Raw genomic sequence first — 19,904 nt, forward strand, 5'->3', positions numbered from 1 at the left:
CTTGGCAGGGAAACAAATCACATCTTGTGTCCTCCACTCGTACCTCATGGTAGAAGGAAATCAATTTAGAGTTGGAAAAGACATCAGAGTTATATTTTCTCACTTTATAGTTGAGAAAAGTGAGGCTCTAAGAAAATAAAGGTGATAGGATAGGCTGATGGTGTATCTCATATATTCCCACCTTCTCTTTTCACATATATTCTAGAAATTTTGTATGAAATCATGCTGGTTGCTAAAGTGTGACTAACAGCCACTGTCTTTAAACATCACTGGAATACCTACACGTCAGGCACAGAGCTAAGTTTTTTATACACACTTTAGAATTTAACCCTTTTAACAACTCAATAAGGCCAGTATTCCTCTTGTTTGACAGCTGAACAAATGGAGGCTAATCATTTGTACAAGAACTGCTAATATGTGGCACATGTGGGATTTGAACTCAGTTCAGTTGAACTCCTAAGACCACATTTTCTCTGTTATACTTTCCAGATGCTTTCTTTAATGGCAAAGGTTGAATTCGGTTCTGGAAGGACAATTATAGCTTACAATAAAAGGGTGTTTATATCATTGCTAACAATTCTATCAGTGTCAATATCCTTGTTAAAGACACTTAAAATATTACATTAGGCAGCAGCACTACCAATGTAAGTTATGAATTCCCAGGTTTCTTATTAAAGGAATGAAGCAACTCACTAATCTAAATGTAAAGGGTAACCTTCTATATTAGTAGAATCCACAGTACAGAGTACCAAGTACAAAGATAAGGGAAGCTTAGGGAACTATGAAATACAACTCAGCCTTGAGCCAAGGATCATCTACTAACAGGAAATGTAAAGAGAAAATCCTACACTCATAGGCACTGATACACCAAGAGCCCATATAGAGCAATAAATATGCATGCCGTGTTTTTTTTCCTTTGGCTAACCTCAGCTATACCTATTCTTTCTATTCTGCAACTGAAATCGCTTGCCTACTAAACATTTCCATATGGAACAAAGACTGAGCAAGGAAAAGGAAGAAACTCATCCCACTGACCCTAAAAAGGGCAGGGCTAACTTTGACACCAGTTTTCAGACAGTCCCTGGTAGGGATGCCGATTGTGCAGAAAGGTGTGTTTGTTGACCAACGTGTTCAGCAAATGTCCTTTCATAGCTAAAGCATGCTATATAAAAGCAGCCATTTACTCTGAAGAGTTGTCCCCTAAAACCATAAAGTCCATGTAGTCCGTCTTGGGTGGGGTGGTGGTTGGTAGGTTTCCATAGAGGTCAGGGATAATATCAGGGAAGTGTCATCTTCTGAAAGAGACTGGTGAAAGTCATCACAGTCAATAAGTTGCCATTTCAGTCCTACCTCATCCTAGGAGACTGTAATATGGAGGACCTGTATCTAGTCGATCAAGATCATTCTGATGTAACCAATTGCACTGTGATATGTCGGGGATGAGATCACAGTGTTTTCTGTCATTGAGACCATAGGGAAACGTGTGAATAAAAAGCTGCTAATACATACCCATTACTGTTCAAGGGAGACAATATTATGGTTTTAAATATCTCATGCATTTTGGTATGATATATTCCTAGTATGATAGAAAAATCCATTTAGAGATTCCCAAAATGGGTTGTAATTCTAGGCACCCAGCTGAACTATGGACCCCAAACTTCCTTTACAAAATAGGCTTTGCTAGGAGAGAGTGACTGAAACAACAGATGGTTTACTCTTTTTTCCCACGAAGGCAAAGATCAACAGCTTTTCAGTTATATTTTTCTCACAGATTCTAATAGCACTGTAGATGCCCCCCACAATGAAATCCCTGTCAATTGCATTTAAGTGCAATTATAAACCTCCCATTGTAAAAGAATAAATTAAGACTTTCATTAAATGAATTATTTTATTGGAGTCTGATCCATGTTTTGGTGAAATTAGAAAATTAAATTCAAGAGCCTATAAAACTAAAGCCCACCCTCTAGACCCTCTGTGAATCCATTGAGACATTAGCTCCTCCGTTTCAGACTTTGATGTGAACAAGTGTCGGTCAATTATAACCTACTAAGTATTATGGATAGACTTGCATATTATATGAATCTTAATGGTACAGAAGTACAGGTCAGTGATATGGATGAGAAATTCATAGCTCACATAAGAATAAAAAAAGAAAAGACAGATTTCAATAGAAAAGAAAATGTCTTACTTGGTTAAGAATGTCTTGTTTCTGTGCATGCAAGGAAAGAAAGAATACATGTGTTAATGTAAGGTAATTTATACTCATTATCTCATTATGCTGACAAACTAAAAGGTCAATTTTATAGATTGATTTTAAAACATACCCTAGATCCATGGGTCTCAAAATGTGGTCCTGAAACAGCATCATTATCATAAACTGTGAAACTGATAGAAATATACATTTTTGAGCCTTACCCCAGAAACACAGAAACTGAGAGGGTAGGGGAACAGGCAGAAACCTGTGTTTTAAGAAGACCCACAGGTGATTCTGATACAAGCTAAAATTTGAGAATCACTTACTAGGTCAATCTTTGAGTGTAATAAGCAAATAGTTCTAACTGATAGGAGATAAATATAATGAACAACACATATAAGATTTTTAAAACCTTCCAGAGAAAATTATGAAAATATAACAGCATTATAAATATATATTCGATTATGAATACTTATTTCTCACTCCTAATGTTTCCATCTTTTGGAATAACATGTTTGACTAGCCCATTGTAATGCCTTTAAAGAAAAATATCTTCCCATACATATAGTACTACTTATTTTTTCCCATGTTTTTAAACATCAGTGGAACAATATAGAATTGAATTTGAAATCCAGGAGGGAAAAAGATACACACACACACACACACACACACACACACACAAAATTACTTATTCTATAATATTCTATGTATATTTTACATATATATAAAATGCAATGCCAAACTGGTTCTTTCTCATATTATCAAATTCCGTTACTTTCATGAATCATTTATATCTGAGATATGCTGACTATATTCACTGTGAGTCTTCTCACTGAGTTTGGATGGCTACTAAAAACTAGCTATAATCATACTCTTAACATTATATCATTCATGTAAGATTAGTTGGAGACTAATAAGAATCTCTTACCTTATTAGGTATGAGTTAGTAGTAATTACATGCATGGGAATATGCCATACTCATTACATAAGAAATGCCATTCAATGTACATGACATACCTTTCTTTTCCCCTTATTCTCATCTCCCAAAACCTTCCTTTTCATTTTATGGCCAGTCAACAAAGTGAAGAAGAAAGGGCATTAATCTTAATCTGGGATTCCAGATAATTAGGTTTTAATTATGGCTCTTATCATGAAACTAGCTTGTGAATCTTGAGAAAGTAATTTTAGTTTTCTTATAATGACTTTATCTAAAAACTTGATAATCTTATCTGTTAAGGAAACTTAAGACCTTTTTAAAATTTTGGCTCTTAGGGAATCTTTAGTGCCATTGTTTAGAATAATATATTTTTTTGATTTGGTTATTTATTTTTTTTCAAAGAGTGATTGTTACATGATCTTTAAAAGACACAAATTAAAAATAATTGATTCATCTGTATATTGCAGTTAGTACTTATTCTCCATTAGATTCATCCATATATTGCAATTAGTATTTCTTCTCCATTAAAATACACTTCAACAGGTCACATATTCATTATATTAAGCCTTTATACAAAGATTTAGAATTCAGTAATTACAAGAGTGATAAGAAATACAGTGCACCTACCATATAAGCAGCTTTAAAAGAGGAGAAGCAAGTAAGAGATATTTAGGCTGTTCTTTCTTTGTTTCTTTGCAAATATCTTTTATATGGATGACATAAGCAATGTTCATTTTAGAAAACAAAGGATTAATTATTTATTCTAAAAGTAGTGTAGATGAAATATTTTTTTTCTAAATTTTCTTGTATAAGGGGGCATCAATTAAGTAGTCATCTGTGGCAAAGAACTTTAGGATTAACCTGTCCAGTCAATAGAGAGTGATAACTTCCCATGTGAATTCTGCATACTGTTATAGTAACCTTTCAGAAACTGGATGAAGTCATGTTCTGAAGAGAACCTCAAGGCTTTAAAGATTTCTTTTTCAACATTAAATATTCCTAATTACCTCCTATTGGCTTTTGTAAAATACATACTAGTGTTTAAGAGTCATATAAACTTTATTTATTTTTTTTCCTGAAGGGAAAAGACCTATCAATGTTAGATTAGGAGTAGTTTTGCTTTTAAATTAGAATTACTTTGGGGTCATAATGAGATCTAACTTTTTGTTTTTCAACAATTCATTATTTTAATAATGCATTTCAAGAGCAGATCTGCACATTTATGGAGAATTATTACATTACTGAATAGGCTGACATCATATGGGTGTCTAAGAATGAATCTAGTAATTACCTCAATAAATCCAGTATACAGTGACTGATAATCCTCATGAAAAATATAATAGTAAGACTAAGTCTGGAGAGTCTTTTAAATAAGAAATCATTGAAGCAAAAAGGCTATTTTGCAAACAAAATTACATTCCAACTTAATTTATAGCTACCAGCTATCTTTAGGGAGAAAAACAAACCTAGTTTTATCTATGTATATAGATTAGATAACATGTACATTTTCAAGCATGGTCAAGCATTAATGTAAATATTAATGACACTTTTGGGCCTTACAGCAATTCTGTACAGTTGTCATCTTAGCTTTCCCACTCTGCTTTTATGGTCTTTGAGATTTTCAGTTCTACAAACTTTTCTGCCAACATTTTCTTTCTCATACTATAGCATCCAGGAAAATAAAATCTGAGGGAAATGTACGCTGGATATCTGCTTTTGTTCCTAGGACAGGAAAATGGGACTGGCTTTAAACTGCCTTATTTTCCCCATCATTGGTAGGCTGTAAATATTAACTTACTTGAAAAAGAAAACAAATCTTAAAGACCTTTACAAGCTACAGTAATGTATCAGAATATAGACAAAATAAGAAAATATGACATGAAAGAAAGCTATGGGAAATACTGAAAGGAAATTATAAAACAATATGAATTAAGGTTAGAATATATAGATTTGGTTTTGACTAAAACGCAAATTCTATAAATCCCTAAGAAAAGTAGTATTGAAGGAAAACTAGGAACTGTGCTCTTATAAACATTCAAAACTGTAATGACAATGATAACAAAAAACAAATCGCAGTTAAATCAGCAAATAAATCTATCTAGCTGGCTAAATAATTCATCCAGGGGAAAGGGCCTTTTCCAAAGGGTAATTTGTTTTATCTCCCATACAACACAACTATCATTCAGAGAAACTGCAAAAGAACTCACAGCAAAGGTGCTCAAACATTTAAATGTAGCATCACTCAGGTAGCATTAAAAGGAAGGTTATTTAACAAGTAATTAGGAAAGGAAAGACATTCATTCAAGCAAGGTGTCCAAAAGCAATCGGCAGGACATGAAGTTTTTACAAGGAAGGAATTTCAGGGACTTGTCAGCTTACTGGTAGTAGGTTAAAACAAGATAGGGTGAAGAAATTCCTCTTTTTTTACCCAAAGTGGCTTTTTAAAATTACAGATCTTTCTTTAGTCAAGGGAATCATTCTCTGAAAGGAGTAACTCTCCTGCCCCCAACAAATTTTGATCTGGGGTTAAAACGTGTAGGTCACAGAGTGAGTGGCAAGCACACTTTGTCTTCCCTTCTATCTAATCCTGACGTGATCCTACCCGAGCAAGCCAATTCAGAATTGCAGTATCTTTAACATCTAGGGAAAGAACCTAAGACCATATTAGAGATGACCTATACTCTTTCAAGCACCCAATATAGAAATGTTATTTTCATCAGCAAACGTTTTTTGAATGAAAAAAGTAGTACACTATTTTACGTATTTTCCAAAATAGCATTTCATTATGAATTTTATTTCATTTATGGTATGGCATATGGTACATATATTTCCAAGGACTCTTCATTAAGAAACCCCTTCTCCAATCACATATATGAAACTGATATAAATGAAAAAGAAGTTTTACCCCTTCAGGATTATACTTTGCAAGCACACCATTACCATGGAATTCTTCAAGAACATCCTTTAATTTCTTTGTGGAATCTATAAAGAAATAGAGAACACACAAATTGTTTATAGATGCCTATTGTGATTAAATAACCTAGTTCCGAAACAAAGACCCATTAAAATATAATCACCAACAGATATTCAATTTTAAAATGAACATGTAAAATGTTCTTTATCATTTTCGAAAGGCTATTTGGTTGAAAAAAGAAATCACACACAAAAAAGAAAGAGACAGAAATACTATGTTTTCCAAGTGTATTGCCCAAGAATAAGGCCATTACCTATGTACTACACAAATTAATGAGCAAACATATAAAAAAGTAGCATGTCTTCTCTTTATTTTGATAGCATAACATCTAAATGAATGAAATAAGCTTAGTTTAAAAAGAAAATATAGGGGGTGCCTGAGTGGCTCAGTCGGTTAAGCCTCCAACTTTTGATTTTGGTTCAGGTTATGATCTCAAGGTCATGAGATCAAGTTCCGTGCTGAGCTTAGGGCCTGCTTGGGATTCTCTCTCTCCCTCTCTTTCTTCCCCTCCCCCATTTGTGCACACACTCACTCTGTCTCTCTCTCTCTCAAAATAAATAAATAAACATTTAAAAAAGAAAAAAAGTAAACATAGGCATTTGTTATTGAACTTTACAATTAACACAGTACATTTTACATATTTTACTCCATTAGCAAAGAATAACCCTCCTGGGGGGCGCCTGGGTGGCGCAGTCAGTTAAGTGTCTGACTTCAGCCAGGTCACGATCTCGCGGTCCGTGAGTTTGAGCCCCGCGTCAGGCTCTGGGCTGATGGCTCAGAGCCTGGAGCCTGTTTCCGATTCTGTGTCTCCCTCTCTCTCTCTGCCCCTCCCCCATTCATGCTCTGTCTCTCTCTGTCCCAAAAATAAATAAACGTTGAAAAAAAAATTTTAAAGCACTTTTAAAGTGCTTTAAAAAAAAAAAAAAAAGAATAACCCCCCTGGACAAATAAACACAATGAAATGTGTAGTTAAGCCTCAATGGTGAATGAATCCAGTCAGAGGCAAGGTACACATTGTAGTATTTTGCAGATGGTTTTATAAGGAATTTTCTAAATATACACAAAGAACAAACTAAAGCTTAATTCAATTAAGAAACAAAGTTTAGGAAAAAAATTAAGAAACAAAGTTTAAGAAGTATCTCTCTAACTTGCCAGAAGGGATGCTGCCCCATTGAGGAAGCATTCAATGAAAAGCTACTTATAGCTCCAAATTTAAAAAACACACGAAGAAAGTTTAGGGGCACCTGGGTGGCTCAGTTGGTTTAGTGTCCGACTTTGGCTCAGGTCATGCTCTCACAGTCCATGAGTTTGAGCCCCTCATCGGGCTCTCTGCTGTCAGCACAGAGACTGCTTCAGATCTTCTTCTTCCCTCTCTCTCTCTGCCCCTCCCTCACGGGTTCTCTTTCTCTCTTTCTCTCAGAATAAATAAACTTAAAAAAAAAGTTTAGGTGCACCTGGGGGGGCTCAATCAGTTAAACATCCGACTCTTGGTTTCAGCTGAGGCCATGACCTCAAGGTTTATGAGATGGAGCCCATGTTGGGTTGGGCTCCATACTGACAGTGCGGAGTCTGCTTGGGATTCTTTCTTTCCCTCTCTCTTACACTCCCCAGCTTACTCTCTGTCTCTCTCAAAATAAATAAATAAACATTTTTTAAAAAGGTTTAGATATGTTACCAAAATAATTTTGAATTGCTTTTTCAATTTTGAAATATTTTGAAATATTTTTAGGATGTTCATCATACTAAGATTGTGACAAAAGAATCCTGAGTTAATATGGAAATAATGTCATGAAAGAAAATAAATGTTAGAAAAATATAAATAAGTAGAATATAAATATATGCAATCAATCTACTAATACAATGCTCTCATAGTTATCAAAATATAATTTTGATAAAGCAATCTAAGACTTACAATATACTTAACTTAGAGAAAACTAACCATTAATACTGATAAGCCATCTAAACATTCAATCAAGTTTGATTAATAGTGATAAAACAAGGCTGAAACTGAAATGTGGGAAATAAGCAGAAGCTGTTTAGTTTTCCACTAGGGAAGAGGGTATGGTCCTAGCATTTGAATATCATCCTCCTTTCATTTCCCCAAGATTCAGTGATGTTTGTAACATAAAATAATTCCCAGTTCCAAAAATACTAATTTACAAATGAGCTTTTGAGGCATCCTGCCAGAAAATTAATTCTTAGATCCCCATCAAGTGAATCATGTCTATATTTTGTGAATTATACTTTAATTTAGAGTATGCAATTTTGTTTATGTTGTAAGTTCTGTGAGGTTTTTGTGTGACTGTATTGTTTTTATATTATTAAAAATTCCACATAACATAGATTCTATTTTGACCATTTTAAACTATACAAATCAGTGGGTTTTTAAAATGTATTTACATTGCTGTGCAACCATCGCCCTACATAATTCCAAAATATTTTCATCACCCCAAAAACAACCTCCATATTCTGGACATTCCAATGGAATTATATAATTTGTTGTCTTTGTTTGGCTTCTTTTACTTCAAGGTTCACATATGCTCCAGTATGTGTCTGTACTTTATTCCTTTTTATAGCTAAAAAATATTCCATTTTATGGACATACCACATTTTGTTTATCCAGTCCTCATCTCATGTACATTTGAGTTGTTTCCACGTTTCAGTTATTATAAAGAATGCCACTATGAACAAACATTCAAGTATACATGATTTTGTGCAAATACATATTTTAATTCTCAGGGGTATACACTGAAGAGGAGAACTGCTAGGTCATACGGAAACTCCAGGTGGAACATTTGGTGGAACTGCCAAACAGATTTTCACAGGGCTATCCTACTTCACATTCCTATCAATAATGTATAAGAATTTTAATTTCTCTACATCTTTGCTATACTTTCCTAGTTTTTTTTTAATTATTATCAGAGCTACCTTAAAGGGAATGAAATGCTTTTGATTTGTATTTCATTAGTTATTTGTTAATGGCTAATGATGTTCAACATCTTTTCATTTTTTAAAAAAAATTAAAAATGTTTATTTATTTTTGAGAGAGACAGACAGAGAGACAGAGTGTGAGTGGGGAAGGAGCAAAGAGAGAGGAAGACACAGAATTTGAAGCAGGCTCCAGGCTCCGAGCTGTCAGCACAGAGCCCTATGTGAGGCTCGAACTCATAGACTGCAAGATTGTGACCTGAGCCAAAGTCAGACGCTTAACAGACAGAGCCCTCCAGGTGCCCCTGAACATCTTTTCAAATGCTTATTGGCCATATGTGTATCTTTTTGAAGAGATGTCTATTCAAGTCTTTTGACTATTTTTTAACTGGGTTGTTTATCTTTTTGCTGTTGAGATTGGTGTGTGTGTGTGTGTGTGTGTGTGTGTGTGTGTGTGTGTGGTGTAACATGTTTGAAGACTGTTACACTTTCCTATATATTTCTTTTTCAGTATATATTTTGCTACCACTTTCTGTACTGTGATCAGAGTTAATTTGTTACGTCTTGCTTCCTGCTAGATTGTAGGTTGCTTTGGGGAAGAAAACGTACATTTTATTTTTACATAGCACTCAAATTTATTACAAAGATGAAGTAATAGAATTGCAATAAATATTGTGATTCAATTGATCAAAGCTATTTCTTAATTAAAACAAATTACAGTAATTACTTTGACATTTACCTTGGCAGAAACTTAAAACTACTTTGGAGACCAGGTTCTATATTAAAGAGAGAGATGAGGGGCATCCGGGTGGCTCAGTCAGTTAAGTGTCTGACTTTTCATTGTAGCTCAGGTCATGGTCTCCCAGTTAATGAGTCTGAGCCCAGCATTGGCTTCTCCACTGACAGTGCAGAGTCTGCTTGGGGTTCTCATTTTCTCTCTCTTTCTCTCTGCTCCTCTGCCACTAGTGTCGTCTCTCTATTGCTCTCCCTTTCTCTCAAAATAAATGAATAAACTTTAAAAAAACTAAAGAGAGACATGAAGCTGAATCTTTTGTCCCAAATCCTTCTTTGTCAATAATAAGGCATTAGTGTAACTTAGCAGAAAACTTTTACTTCTTCTAATTTATAGATGTGGATGCAGATACTTCTGTATACAACTACATAGACATACACATTTCTAGATTCACAAATTTTGGAATAAGATATCCCAAGGACTCTGGCTATTTTAACCATATCTGAGCCCCATGATAAAATGAAAGGGGGAGGAGAAAATTTGCTTTCTTATACCTAGGCTTTCCGAAGAACGTTAAAGACATTGTCTAAAGATAGGCTTTTCATTTCAGGTTTCCATAGGAGTAAACCGCCCCCCCCCCCCGACACACACACACACACACACACACACACAAACACACACACTCAGTAATCATTTATGAATGCTCCAGAGAGGGCAATAGTCCTTAAAATTATTCATGTCATTTTTTAGGATTTTCTTGGTCATAGTTTATATTAGAATATTCTTAGTGGGAGACCACTAGGAATAAATTTAACAAATTAAGAGGCAAAATCTCTGTGTTTCAATGATGATCCTGCTCAGGGACAATTTAACAAGCACTGATTCATATTTAGATCAATCACCATTCACTCCATTTACCCCTTTTTCAATGGTCAAATTTCATTTTTAATCTTGATATCTAAGGTATATTCATGATCCAATCTCCACTTCACAAACTAGTTTAGGAACTGGAACATTATCTTGTTGTTCTATTCCAGTCCCAATAACCTCTCTTGGGCCCAGTCTCTTGACCACTGAGGCCTTGACTTACCCAGCCAATATTCTATAGATTAAGATTCTGGTATGAAACATCAAAGGGTTCCAGATATCCTGACTTGGTCCCCTAACCTTTAATCAGAATTGCCTTATATGAACAGTCTACATATCTGTGTGGATTCCCAAACTGCAGTAGATTGTAAAGATCCTGCTGTTGTGTTCTACCGACCTTCAAAGGCAAAACGTCACTTACTTATTTTATAATTCTGCTGCTTTTCTAGATTTGCTCCTATTACTTGTCACCATAAACATTCCTATCTTTCTAATTCTGTCAACTCTAAATCACGTCTGTTCAAACAGCACTGGGGTGGTGGAGAGGCGAAAGGACATATAACTTAATCTGACCTACTCTCTAGTATAAGACAGACATAAAGTAAGTGATGCCTGGGTGAATAGATGGTTAGTGAAAGACAATCTCAATCACATTTCAGCTAATATTGGAGCTTCAAATAAGAGAGCACAGTGACAGATTCTGGGCTGAGCAATACTGAGAAATCTAGGTAGGCAGGCAGCCAGGCAGGCAGCTGTGAACTGGGAGATTAATTCACAGGTAATACATATCTGTAATGAAACAAAGGTCTGGCATCAAAGAAGCCTGGCAATTGAAGTGTAGGGCAGCCAGGTTCAAACAGCTGATTTCATCCTTGGATCAGGGATCAGGACAGATGCTTAGTACCAAATACAGGGTCTCTTAGAAAGCAAACGAGGGTCATGACATGAAATACATGGCTAATTCCAGAGGCACTGATGCTTGACTCAGCTAATAGGGCAGGCGACTTGGAGAAGAACAGTAGAAGCAACTCACTGCCCTATATCCATTTTACCAGGAAGTAATATCCTGGTAAAACCATATCCATTTTATAGGAAGCAATTTAATATTACTAACCACAACAAAGACTATGGGATTTTAGATTACTTGCTCTACCACCATCAGAATCACCTAAGCACTAAGGTGCTACTGAACCAAAAACGGGGAGGGATCATTTTGTTCAGCAAATGCTTTGGTTATATGCAAGGACAGAGGAAATGTATATGGGGACTGATGATCTACTTAAGTGTCTGCTACATCTTGAATGAACTTCCTTTGTGATTTCACAGTCTCTTTGACTCTTCATTCCAAAAAACTCAACACACACTTCTCAGATTAATCACAAAGGTCTCATGGAATTATGGAAACATTTAAAGATAGAGCGTTTTAGATTTGAGTCCTGGCTCCAGAATTCATGGTTGAATATCCTTGGGCATATTTTTAATGTCTCCGTGGCTCAGTTTTCTAATATGGAAAATAGGAATAATGATACAAACCTTGTAGTACTGTATGTAGCAGAGTGTCTGGTGCACAATAAATTCCTGTTCCTTTGTTCCACCATAAATATGACTTCAAAAATATCATTACTTTCAACAGTTTCCTGTTATGTTTGGATTGAAGCACAAACTCCTCTTTTCGGCATAATAGTTATGTCACAATATGATCCATACCCTACCTACCAACAGCTATTTTTCATGCCTTCCTTATTATAGTTAATATTCATTGTAAGATATCCCATGATTTTAGAGCCCCTCCTTTGCTCATGATGTTCTCTTTGCCTGGGATTCTCTTCAATATCAAATGAAGTTCAAACATAATGCATGCCATAGTTTACCTGTCACCTTATTCATAAAACCTCTCAAGACTTCCTTCAACAACAGTAGATAGCAACTAACCTTCTATGCAATACCCTATAATAACTTTCTTAGAATCTACACCTGATTTATGCATTGAGTACAATTAACACTGTTAATCAACATTTGCATGGGTAGATTGTTTTAGAGATTGCAAAGTGCTGTATCTTTTTTTTAAGCATTGTATCTTATTCTTTCATTTAAGACTCACAAACGCATGAAGACATCAAGGTTAAAGTAACCATTACTTATTCAAAATCATACAACCCAAAGGGGTTTAAGTAGTGATCCGAACTTTGGTATATGACCCAAGTCTGTTTTCCTTATTTTGTAAAAGCAAAGCAAAACATAACAAAAAAATAGAAGTTTCCATCATAGCCAAGGCATCAACTTGGCAGTCCATGGTTTTCTTTAATTTAGTTCACTGAAGTTCATTACCTATTTTTCTAGCACATGGAAACATTCTATTTCTTTTTTACCAACTTAAATTAACAGGTGAAGAATACTATATATATATATATATATATATATATATATATATATATATATGAAATATAAAAAACAAAACAAAAAGGTCATATGGATATTTTTAAAGTGTTTTCTGGCATATTTATTTTTGTTTAGGATTATATTTCTCTTTGATAATGGAATTAGAATATATATACAATTCTTTTTGAAAACCTTAAAACATATGTAAATTTGACATAATGTATGTATTTCATATAATTATTATGAGACATTCTTAAACATTAAAATTGCTTGTGTGCATTAAGAAGGGAAAGTCACAGCAAATGCAGAGAACTACTGAAGTAAAATCCTAAAAATGTTTTGCAAAGAACATATTCTCATTATACCTCCTAAGAAAATCTTTTTTTGTTTGTTTCAAGGTAAATATACTTTAAAGGTCAAGGCCAATAGTTTTACTATCCAAACAGTAGTCCTAGGCCTTCTCACTCCCATGAAAAGATTATCATATTCCACTGTTAACACCAAGACTATCCAACTTACAAAGCACATTTGTTATTTTTAAAACTACCAAATTCTGAAATAACCAACTGTAGATTAATCATCTAGTCCTTTATGTGCCTGAGTAGACAACACCATGGGCCCCTGTTTCAGTGAGGACCTTGGGTTTCCAGGAATAATGCAGCTCTGACAATGTGAGAGAGGCTCCTAATGCCTGTAATCTGAATTTGGGACCATGGAAAAGTCATCTGTTGGCTTTCCCAACTCAGTGCTTCAAAAGTTTTCTTCAAAGTCTAAGCTTCCCCACGTGGTATTTTCCCCTTATAACAAAGGTTATCTGTGGCCTAGAAATCTTTTTATGCACTCAATCTAAATCATCTTTGCAGTGGCTATTTTAATCCTGTAGGAAATAAGGTTTGTAGCTTCAACTGTTTAAATGAAAATTTTCTAGTCTAAATACTGAGCTAGCATTAATGTACATATAACCTATTACTATTCACTACAAAGTTAAATGTGAAAATTAAAGTCTCCCTTAACTATATAGTATTTCAAATAAGCAAAATAACCCAAACAGCTTTGTGTCTAACCCAGTGATACTCAAACTGGGATCCATCTTAGAATCATGTGGGTAGTTTTTAAAATATACTGATACCTGGGCTTAAAACACAGTGATGATGATTGAATCCACTAGAGTGGATCCCACTAGACATGATAACTTTTAAAATTCTCTTCACATGATTTTTATATGCAGCTAAGGTTGAATTAACCACTGTTCTTATCCTTAAAGAGATGCATAAAGAAATTGAGAATTAATCAGCAAAATTTTTGCTGCTACATCTTCCTACCTGGGTCCCTGTTTCACTGAGAACATTGCATTTCCAGGAGGAAAAAAAAAATCTCTGATGACGCAAAGAGGTTGACAGAGCCTTTAATCTGAATTTATATATATTTAGCCTGATTGTAAAGATTATATATAATCTTTAATAAGTATATATTTAGTCTAGCTGTTGCTCAGGGGACTTCTATTAGGGAAAAAAAACTTATTAGAGCATTTTACTTAAAAACTGATTTAACTGCATCTGAGGTCACGATAGCAAAAAATAGTATTTTAGAAATAGAGAAGATCCAGAAATTGCTATTGCTATTAATGTAAATCCCAAGGTGATATAAAAAAAAATGTCCTATTTAAGTTGTGGTCAGCAGCAGTAAATAAACACCTACAACATTATAGAATAAAATATTTGGAGAGCCAGTCACCCCAACATTAAAGTTCATATCTACTTGTGGGAGAATTATAACAAATGTACAAACAGATTGAAAAAAAAACCTGAAACTATTGTTAAAAATAGTAAGTCACACTGTAGCAGTTTATATGCTAAGTGAAATGTATATAGCTAGAGTTTTAAAAACATCCCAAAGATACTCTGATGGTACAGCTACATTAGGAAGAATTGTTTTAAAAAGCTAGTAAGTAGTTCTGAGAGCAAGTTCCCTTTCTACATATTTCTACTAAGCTCTCGAGATCTTTGTAACTTGAAAAGATAATGGTCATACTATCTTAGACAAAGCTATTACACACAGTATAATAATTATTTCTATTTATCTGGAAAGACAATTATTTAATTTCAAGATAACTGTTGATGTGAGGCTATGGAGAAAATTCCCTTTCTCCTTTTGATATTCATTATTTGATGATAATACTCTTAAGTAACCAATCCTTAAAACTGTTTTCTGCATTTGCTATTTTTTCCCTCATTCATCTATTCATATTTAACTTTTTGAGGTGTACACTTGTTCAATGCCTTGGACAAAATATTTATAAGAGTGATTCCTTGGATAGACAACATATCTGGTAATCTGTCCTCCAGCTGGATACTGTCTGAAATGCCCATGAAATGATCTGCATAGCATAGAGATATTCTTACATGGAAAATTCATTAAGGAAAATATACATTTGCATTTGAGCCACTGTTCTATAAAATAACTAAGGATTGATACTGAAAATATAATTTTAATTAAGAATTGTAATTGAGAGGGAAAGGCCAAGATGGCAGAACAGCACGGAAGTTTCTTTTTTTTTCTTTTTCATTTCTTGTCCCTGAAATGTAGCCAGATCAATACCAGACCATCTTGCACACCTAGAAAACGGATTTGAGGATTAAGACAACAATCTTCACAACCTGAACCACAGAACTCTGCAGGTAAGCAGAACAGAGAGGTGAACTGGGGGAGAGAGAAGCTGCAGAGGGCAGGGAGCTATTTTTGCTTGTGGAGAGAGGACGGAGATGGGGAGAAATACAGGAAAAGCACCCCTCCCTTTCAAAAACAGCTGGAGAGAAAAATCAAAAGTGGCAACAGCCACAAGTGTCTGAACAAAAAAGGGAGAAAGGAGAAAGGAGAGGATTTAAATACTATTAAGACTCTACAAACAGAGGGAGTGCAGAGTCTCAAAGTCTGTAGCTCGATACCTGGAGGTGCTCTGGTGGGAAAGGTAAATTCCAAGAAGCAAAGAGCAAGGTCCAAGGGCTCCATGGGCTACTCAAGGAATGGCAGTTCTTCTGCTGGGAGGACATTTGAGAGAGACTGTGAGGCCTCCCCACAGGCAAATGTCCCAGTGGACCCAGAGAAAAACCAGATTTGCTGGTGTTGAAATAGGGATGTAAAGGGTGAAGCCTGGTACCAAATGTGTTGTGATTTACCATAATCGCTGAAACGCTGCCTCTACACGATCACACAAACTTTTTCTGTGGCAGGCTGGCACCCAACCACAGTCTCTGGGAATTGGCAACACCATGATCTTGTGAACACTCCTGGGGGCAGGCTGGCACCTGGCCATTGCTCAGCAAGACCCTCCCCCAGAGGGTCTGAGTGGGTCAAAGCCATAGTTCCTCAGAAATGAGGGATTGGGAAACACAGCCTCATCTGAGATAAAACTCAGGATGGAGGTGATGCCTGGCAGCCTGACATATTGTTCATAAATAGTGTAAAAGCAGGGAGAGGATGAAAGCCAGACACAAAGGAGGGGGACTTGATTCCTGGTCGGGGAGGACACGGAGTTCCAATACTAGAGACTGGGTAAGCTGAAAGATGCCATTTTCACCCCTCCCATGCATGCATATACATGCCTACATGTGCCACAACAATCCACCCCAGTAAGCTAAGCAGTATGATCTAGTGGAGAACAGAGTCCTTACACTAAGCCCTACCCAAATGGGCCAACCACACTCTTAAGAAACACAACTAGTCCCTCCACCTGCTTAGTTTACAGACTATAAAGTGCTTCTTAGTTTGACTTCTAAGGGATACCAGATGTCATTTCAATCATATTTCATTCTGTTTGCTGGTCCCTTCATTCATTTTTTTTTCTTTTTCTTTTCTTATTATTGAATAAAGAGGAAAAAATTATTTGCCATTTTTATTAAAAATACTTTTCTTTAACTTTTTTCTACTATATTTTTTACTTTTTTGTAATTTTTTTAAAATTCTATTTTACAACATTTCATTTTATTCTATGTCATTCTATTCATTTTTTCAAACTTTCAAATGTTTTCCTCCCCCCCTTTTTTTTCCTTTTCTTATCTTTGCCTTTTTTCCCTAATCTATCAAGATTCAATCAACCACAAGACCAAAACACACCTAGGTTCTAGCATATCTTATTTGATTTCTTTGTGTTGTTTTTAACTTTTTATTTTTTTTTACTTTATTAATTCCTTTTCTTCCATCCAAATGACAAAATGAATGAATTCACCCCAAAAGAAAGACAGGAAGAAATGACAGCCAGGGACTTACTCAACACAGATACAAGCAAGATGTCAGAATAAAACTTTAGAATCATGATAGTAAGAATAATAGCTGGGGTTCAAAATAGATTAGAATCCCTTTCTGTGGAGATAAAAGTAGTAAAAACTAGTCAGGATGAAATAAAAAATTCTATAACTGAGCTGCAATCTGGAATGCATGCCACGGCGGTAAGGATGGATGAGGCAGAGCAGTGAATCAGCGATACAGAAAACAAACTTATGGAGATTAATGAAGCAGAAAAAAAGAGGGAGACTAAGGCAAAAGAGCACGACATAAGAATTAAAGAACTCAGCGACTCATTAAAAAGGAACAACATCAGAATCATAGGAGTCCCAGAGAGGAAGAGAGAGAAATAGGGGTAGAAGAGTTATGTGAACAAATCATAGCGGAAAACTTTCCTAACCTGGGGAAAGACACAGACATCAAAATCCAGGAAGCACAGAGAACTCCCATTAGATTCAACAAAAACTTTCCACCAAAAAGGCATATCATAGTCAAATTCACAAACTACTCAGGCAAGGAGAGAATCATGAAAGTAGCAAGGGAAAAAACTCCTTAACCTACAAGGGAAGACAGATCAGGTTCATAGCAGACCTATCCACAGAAACTTGGCAGGCCAGAAAGGAGCAGCAGGATATATTCAACATGCTGAATTGTAAAAATATGCAGCCAAGAATTCTTTATCCAGCAAGGCTGTTATTCAAAATAGAAGGAGAGATTTAAAAAGTTTCCTCAAACAAAAATTAAAGGAGTTTATGACCACGAAACCAGCCCTGCAAGAAATTTTAAGGGGGACATTCTGAGGAGAGAAAAAAACAAAAAAACAAAAACAAACCAAAAAGACCAAAGCAACAAAGCCTAGAAAGGACCAGAGAACACCACCAGAAACTCCAATTCTACAGGCAACATAATGGCAATAAATTCCATTTTTCAGTACCCTCTCTAAATGTTAATGGAGTAAATGCTCCAATCAAAAGACAGAGGGTAAAGGAACAGATAAGAAAACAAGATCCATCTATATGCTGTTTACAATAGACCCATTCTAAGCCTAAAGTCACCTTCAGATGGAAAATAAGGGGATGGAGAACCATCTATCATGCTAATGGTTGCCTAAAGAAAGCTGAAGTAGCCATACTTACATCAAACAATCTAGATTTTAAAATAAAGACTGTAACAAGAGATGAAGAAGAGCATTATATCATAATTAAGGGGTCTATCCACCGAGAAGACCTAACAATTGTAAACATTTATGATCCAAACGTGAGAGAATCCAAACATATAAATCAATGAATCACAACATAAAGAAACTCATTGATCATAATACCATAATAGTAGGGGACTCCAACACCGCACTTACAGCAATGGGCAGAAAATCAACACGGAAACTATGGCTTTGAATGACACACTGGACTAGATGGACTTAATAGGTATATTTAGAACATTTCATGCTAAAGAAACAGAATACACATTTATCTAGAGTGAAAATGGAACATTCTCTAGGATAGATCACATACTGGGACACAAATCAGCCCTCAACAAGTACAAAAAGACCATGATCATATGGTGCATATTTTCAAACCAAATGATATGAAACCCGAAATCAACCACAAGAAAAAATTTGGAAAGATAACAAATACTTGGAGACTACAGAATATGCTACTAAAGAATGATTGGGTTAACCCATGAAGATAAAGAGGAAATTAAAAAGTACATGGAAGCCAATGAAATGATAACACCACAGCCCAAAACCTCTGGGACACAGCAAAGGCAGTCAGAAGAGGAGGTACATAGCAATCCATGCCTTCCTAAAGAAGGAAGAAAGGTCTCCAATACACACCCTAACCTTACATCTAAAGAGCTGGAAAAAAAACAGCAAAGAAAAACCAAAACTGGCAGAAGACAGGAAATAATTAATATTAGAACAGAAATCAATGCTATTGAAAAAGAACAAAACAAACAAATGAACAAATAAACAAACAAAACCCATCAGAACAGATCAATGAAACCAGGAGATGGTTCTTTGAAAGAATTAACAAAATTGATAAACCTCTAGCCAGTTTGATCAAAAACAAAAAGGAAAGAACCCAAATAAATAAAATCAAGAATGAAAAAGGAGAGAGCACAACCAACACTGCAGAAATACAAACAATAAGAGAATATTATGAGCAATTATATGCCAATAAAATGGGGATTCTGGAAGAAATGGACAAATTCCTAGAAACATATAAACCACAAAAACTGAAAAATAAAGAAATAGAAAATGTGAACAGACCCATATCTAGTAAAGAAATCAAATTAGTAATAAAAAATCTCCCAAAAAACAAGAGCCCAGGGCCAGATCATTTGCAGGGGAATTCTACCAAACATTTAAGGAAGAGTTAACACCTATTCTCTTGAAGTTGTTACAAAAAAATAGAAATGGAAGGAAAACTTCCAAACTCTTTCTATGAAGCCACTATTACCTTGATTACAAAACCAGACAAAGATCCCACTAAAAAGAGGAACTACAGACCAATTTCCCTGATGACTGTGGATGTAAAAATCCTCAACAAGATGTAGCTAACCGGATCCAACAATACAATAAAAGAATTATTCACCACGACCAATTGGGATT

The 19,904-nt window shown here is 35.2% G+C and overlaps 1 protein-coding gene across 11 annotated transcripts in view; it reads right to left on the reverse strand.

Moving 5' to 3' along the window:
- The window catches only part of DGKB (diacylglycerol kinase beta), a 945,456-nt gene that overhangs the window by 566,417 nt on the left and 359,135 nt on the right, over window positions 1-19,904 (reverse strand). For 6 of the 11 annotated variants that reach the window (XM_045052433.1, XM_023250405.2, XM_023250410.2 and 3 more), the window contains 2 exons: window positions 6,037-6,113; window positions 2,189-2,209 (listed from right to left, as the gene is read on the reverse strand). The exons of 1 other annotated variant lie outside the window; for it this stretch is intronic. In XM_045052433.1, coding sequence (XP_044908368.1) covers window positions 2,189-2,209; window positions 6,037-6,113 — 98 coding nt within the window. The remainder of the gene's footprint in view (window positions 1-2,188; window positions 2,210-6,036; window positions 6,114-19,904) is intronic. 4 more of the 11 variants (XM_023250408.2, XM_023250411.2, XM_023250409.2 and 1 more) reach the window with 2 other exon arrangements.

This window comes from Felis catus, chromosome A2, assembly GCF_018350175.1.
Source record: "Felis catus isolate Fca126 chromosome A2, F.catus_Fca126_mat1.0, whole genome shotgun sequence".
NCBI classification, from domain to species: Eukaryota; Metazoa; Chordata; class Mammalia; order Carnivora; family Felidae; genus Felis; species Felis catus.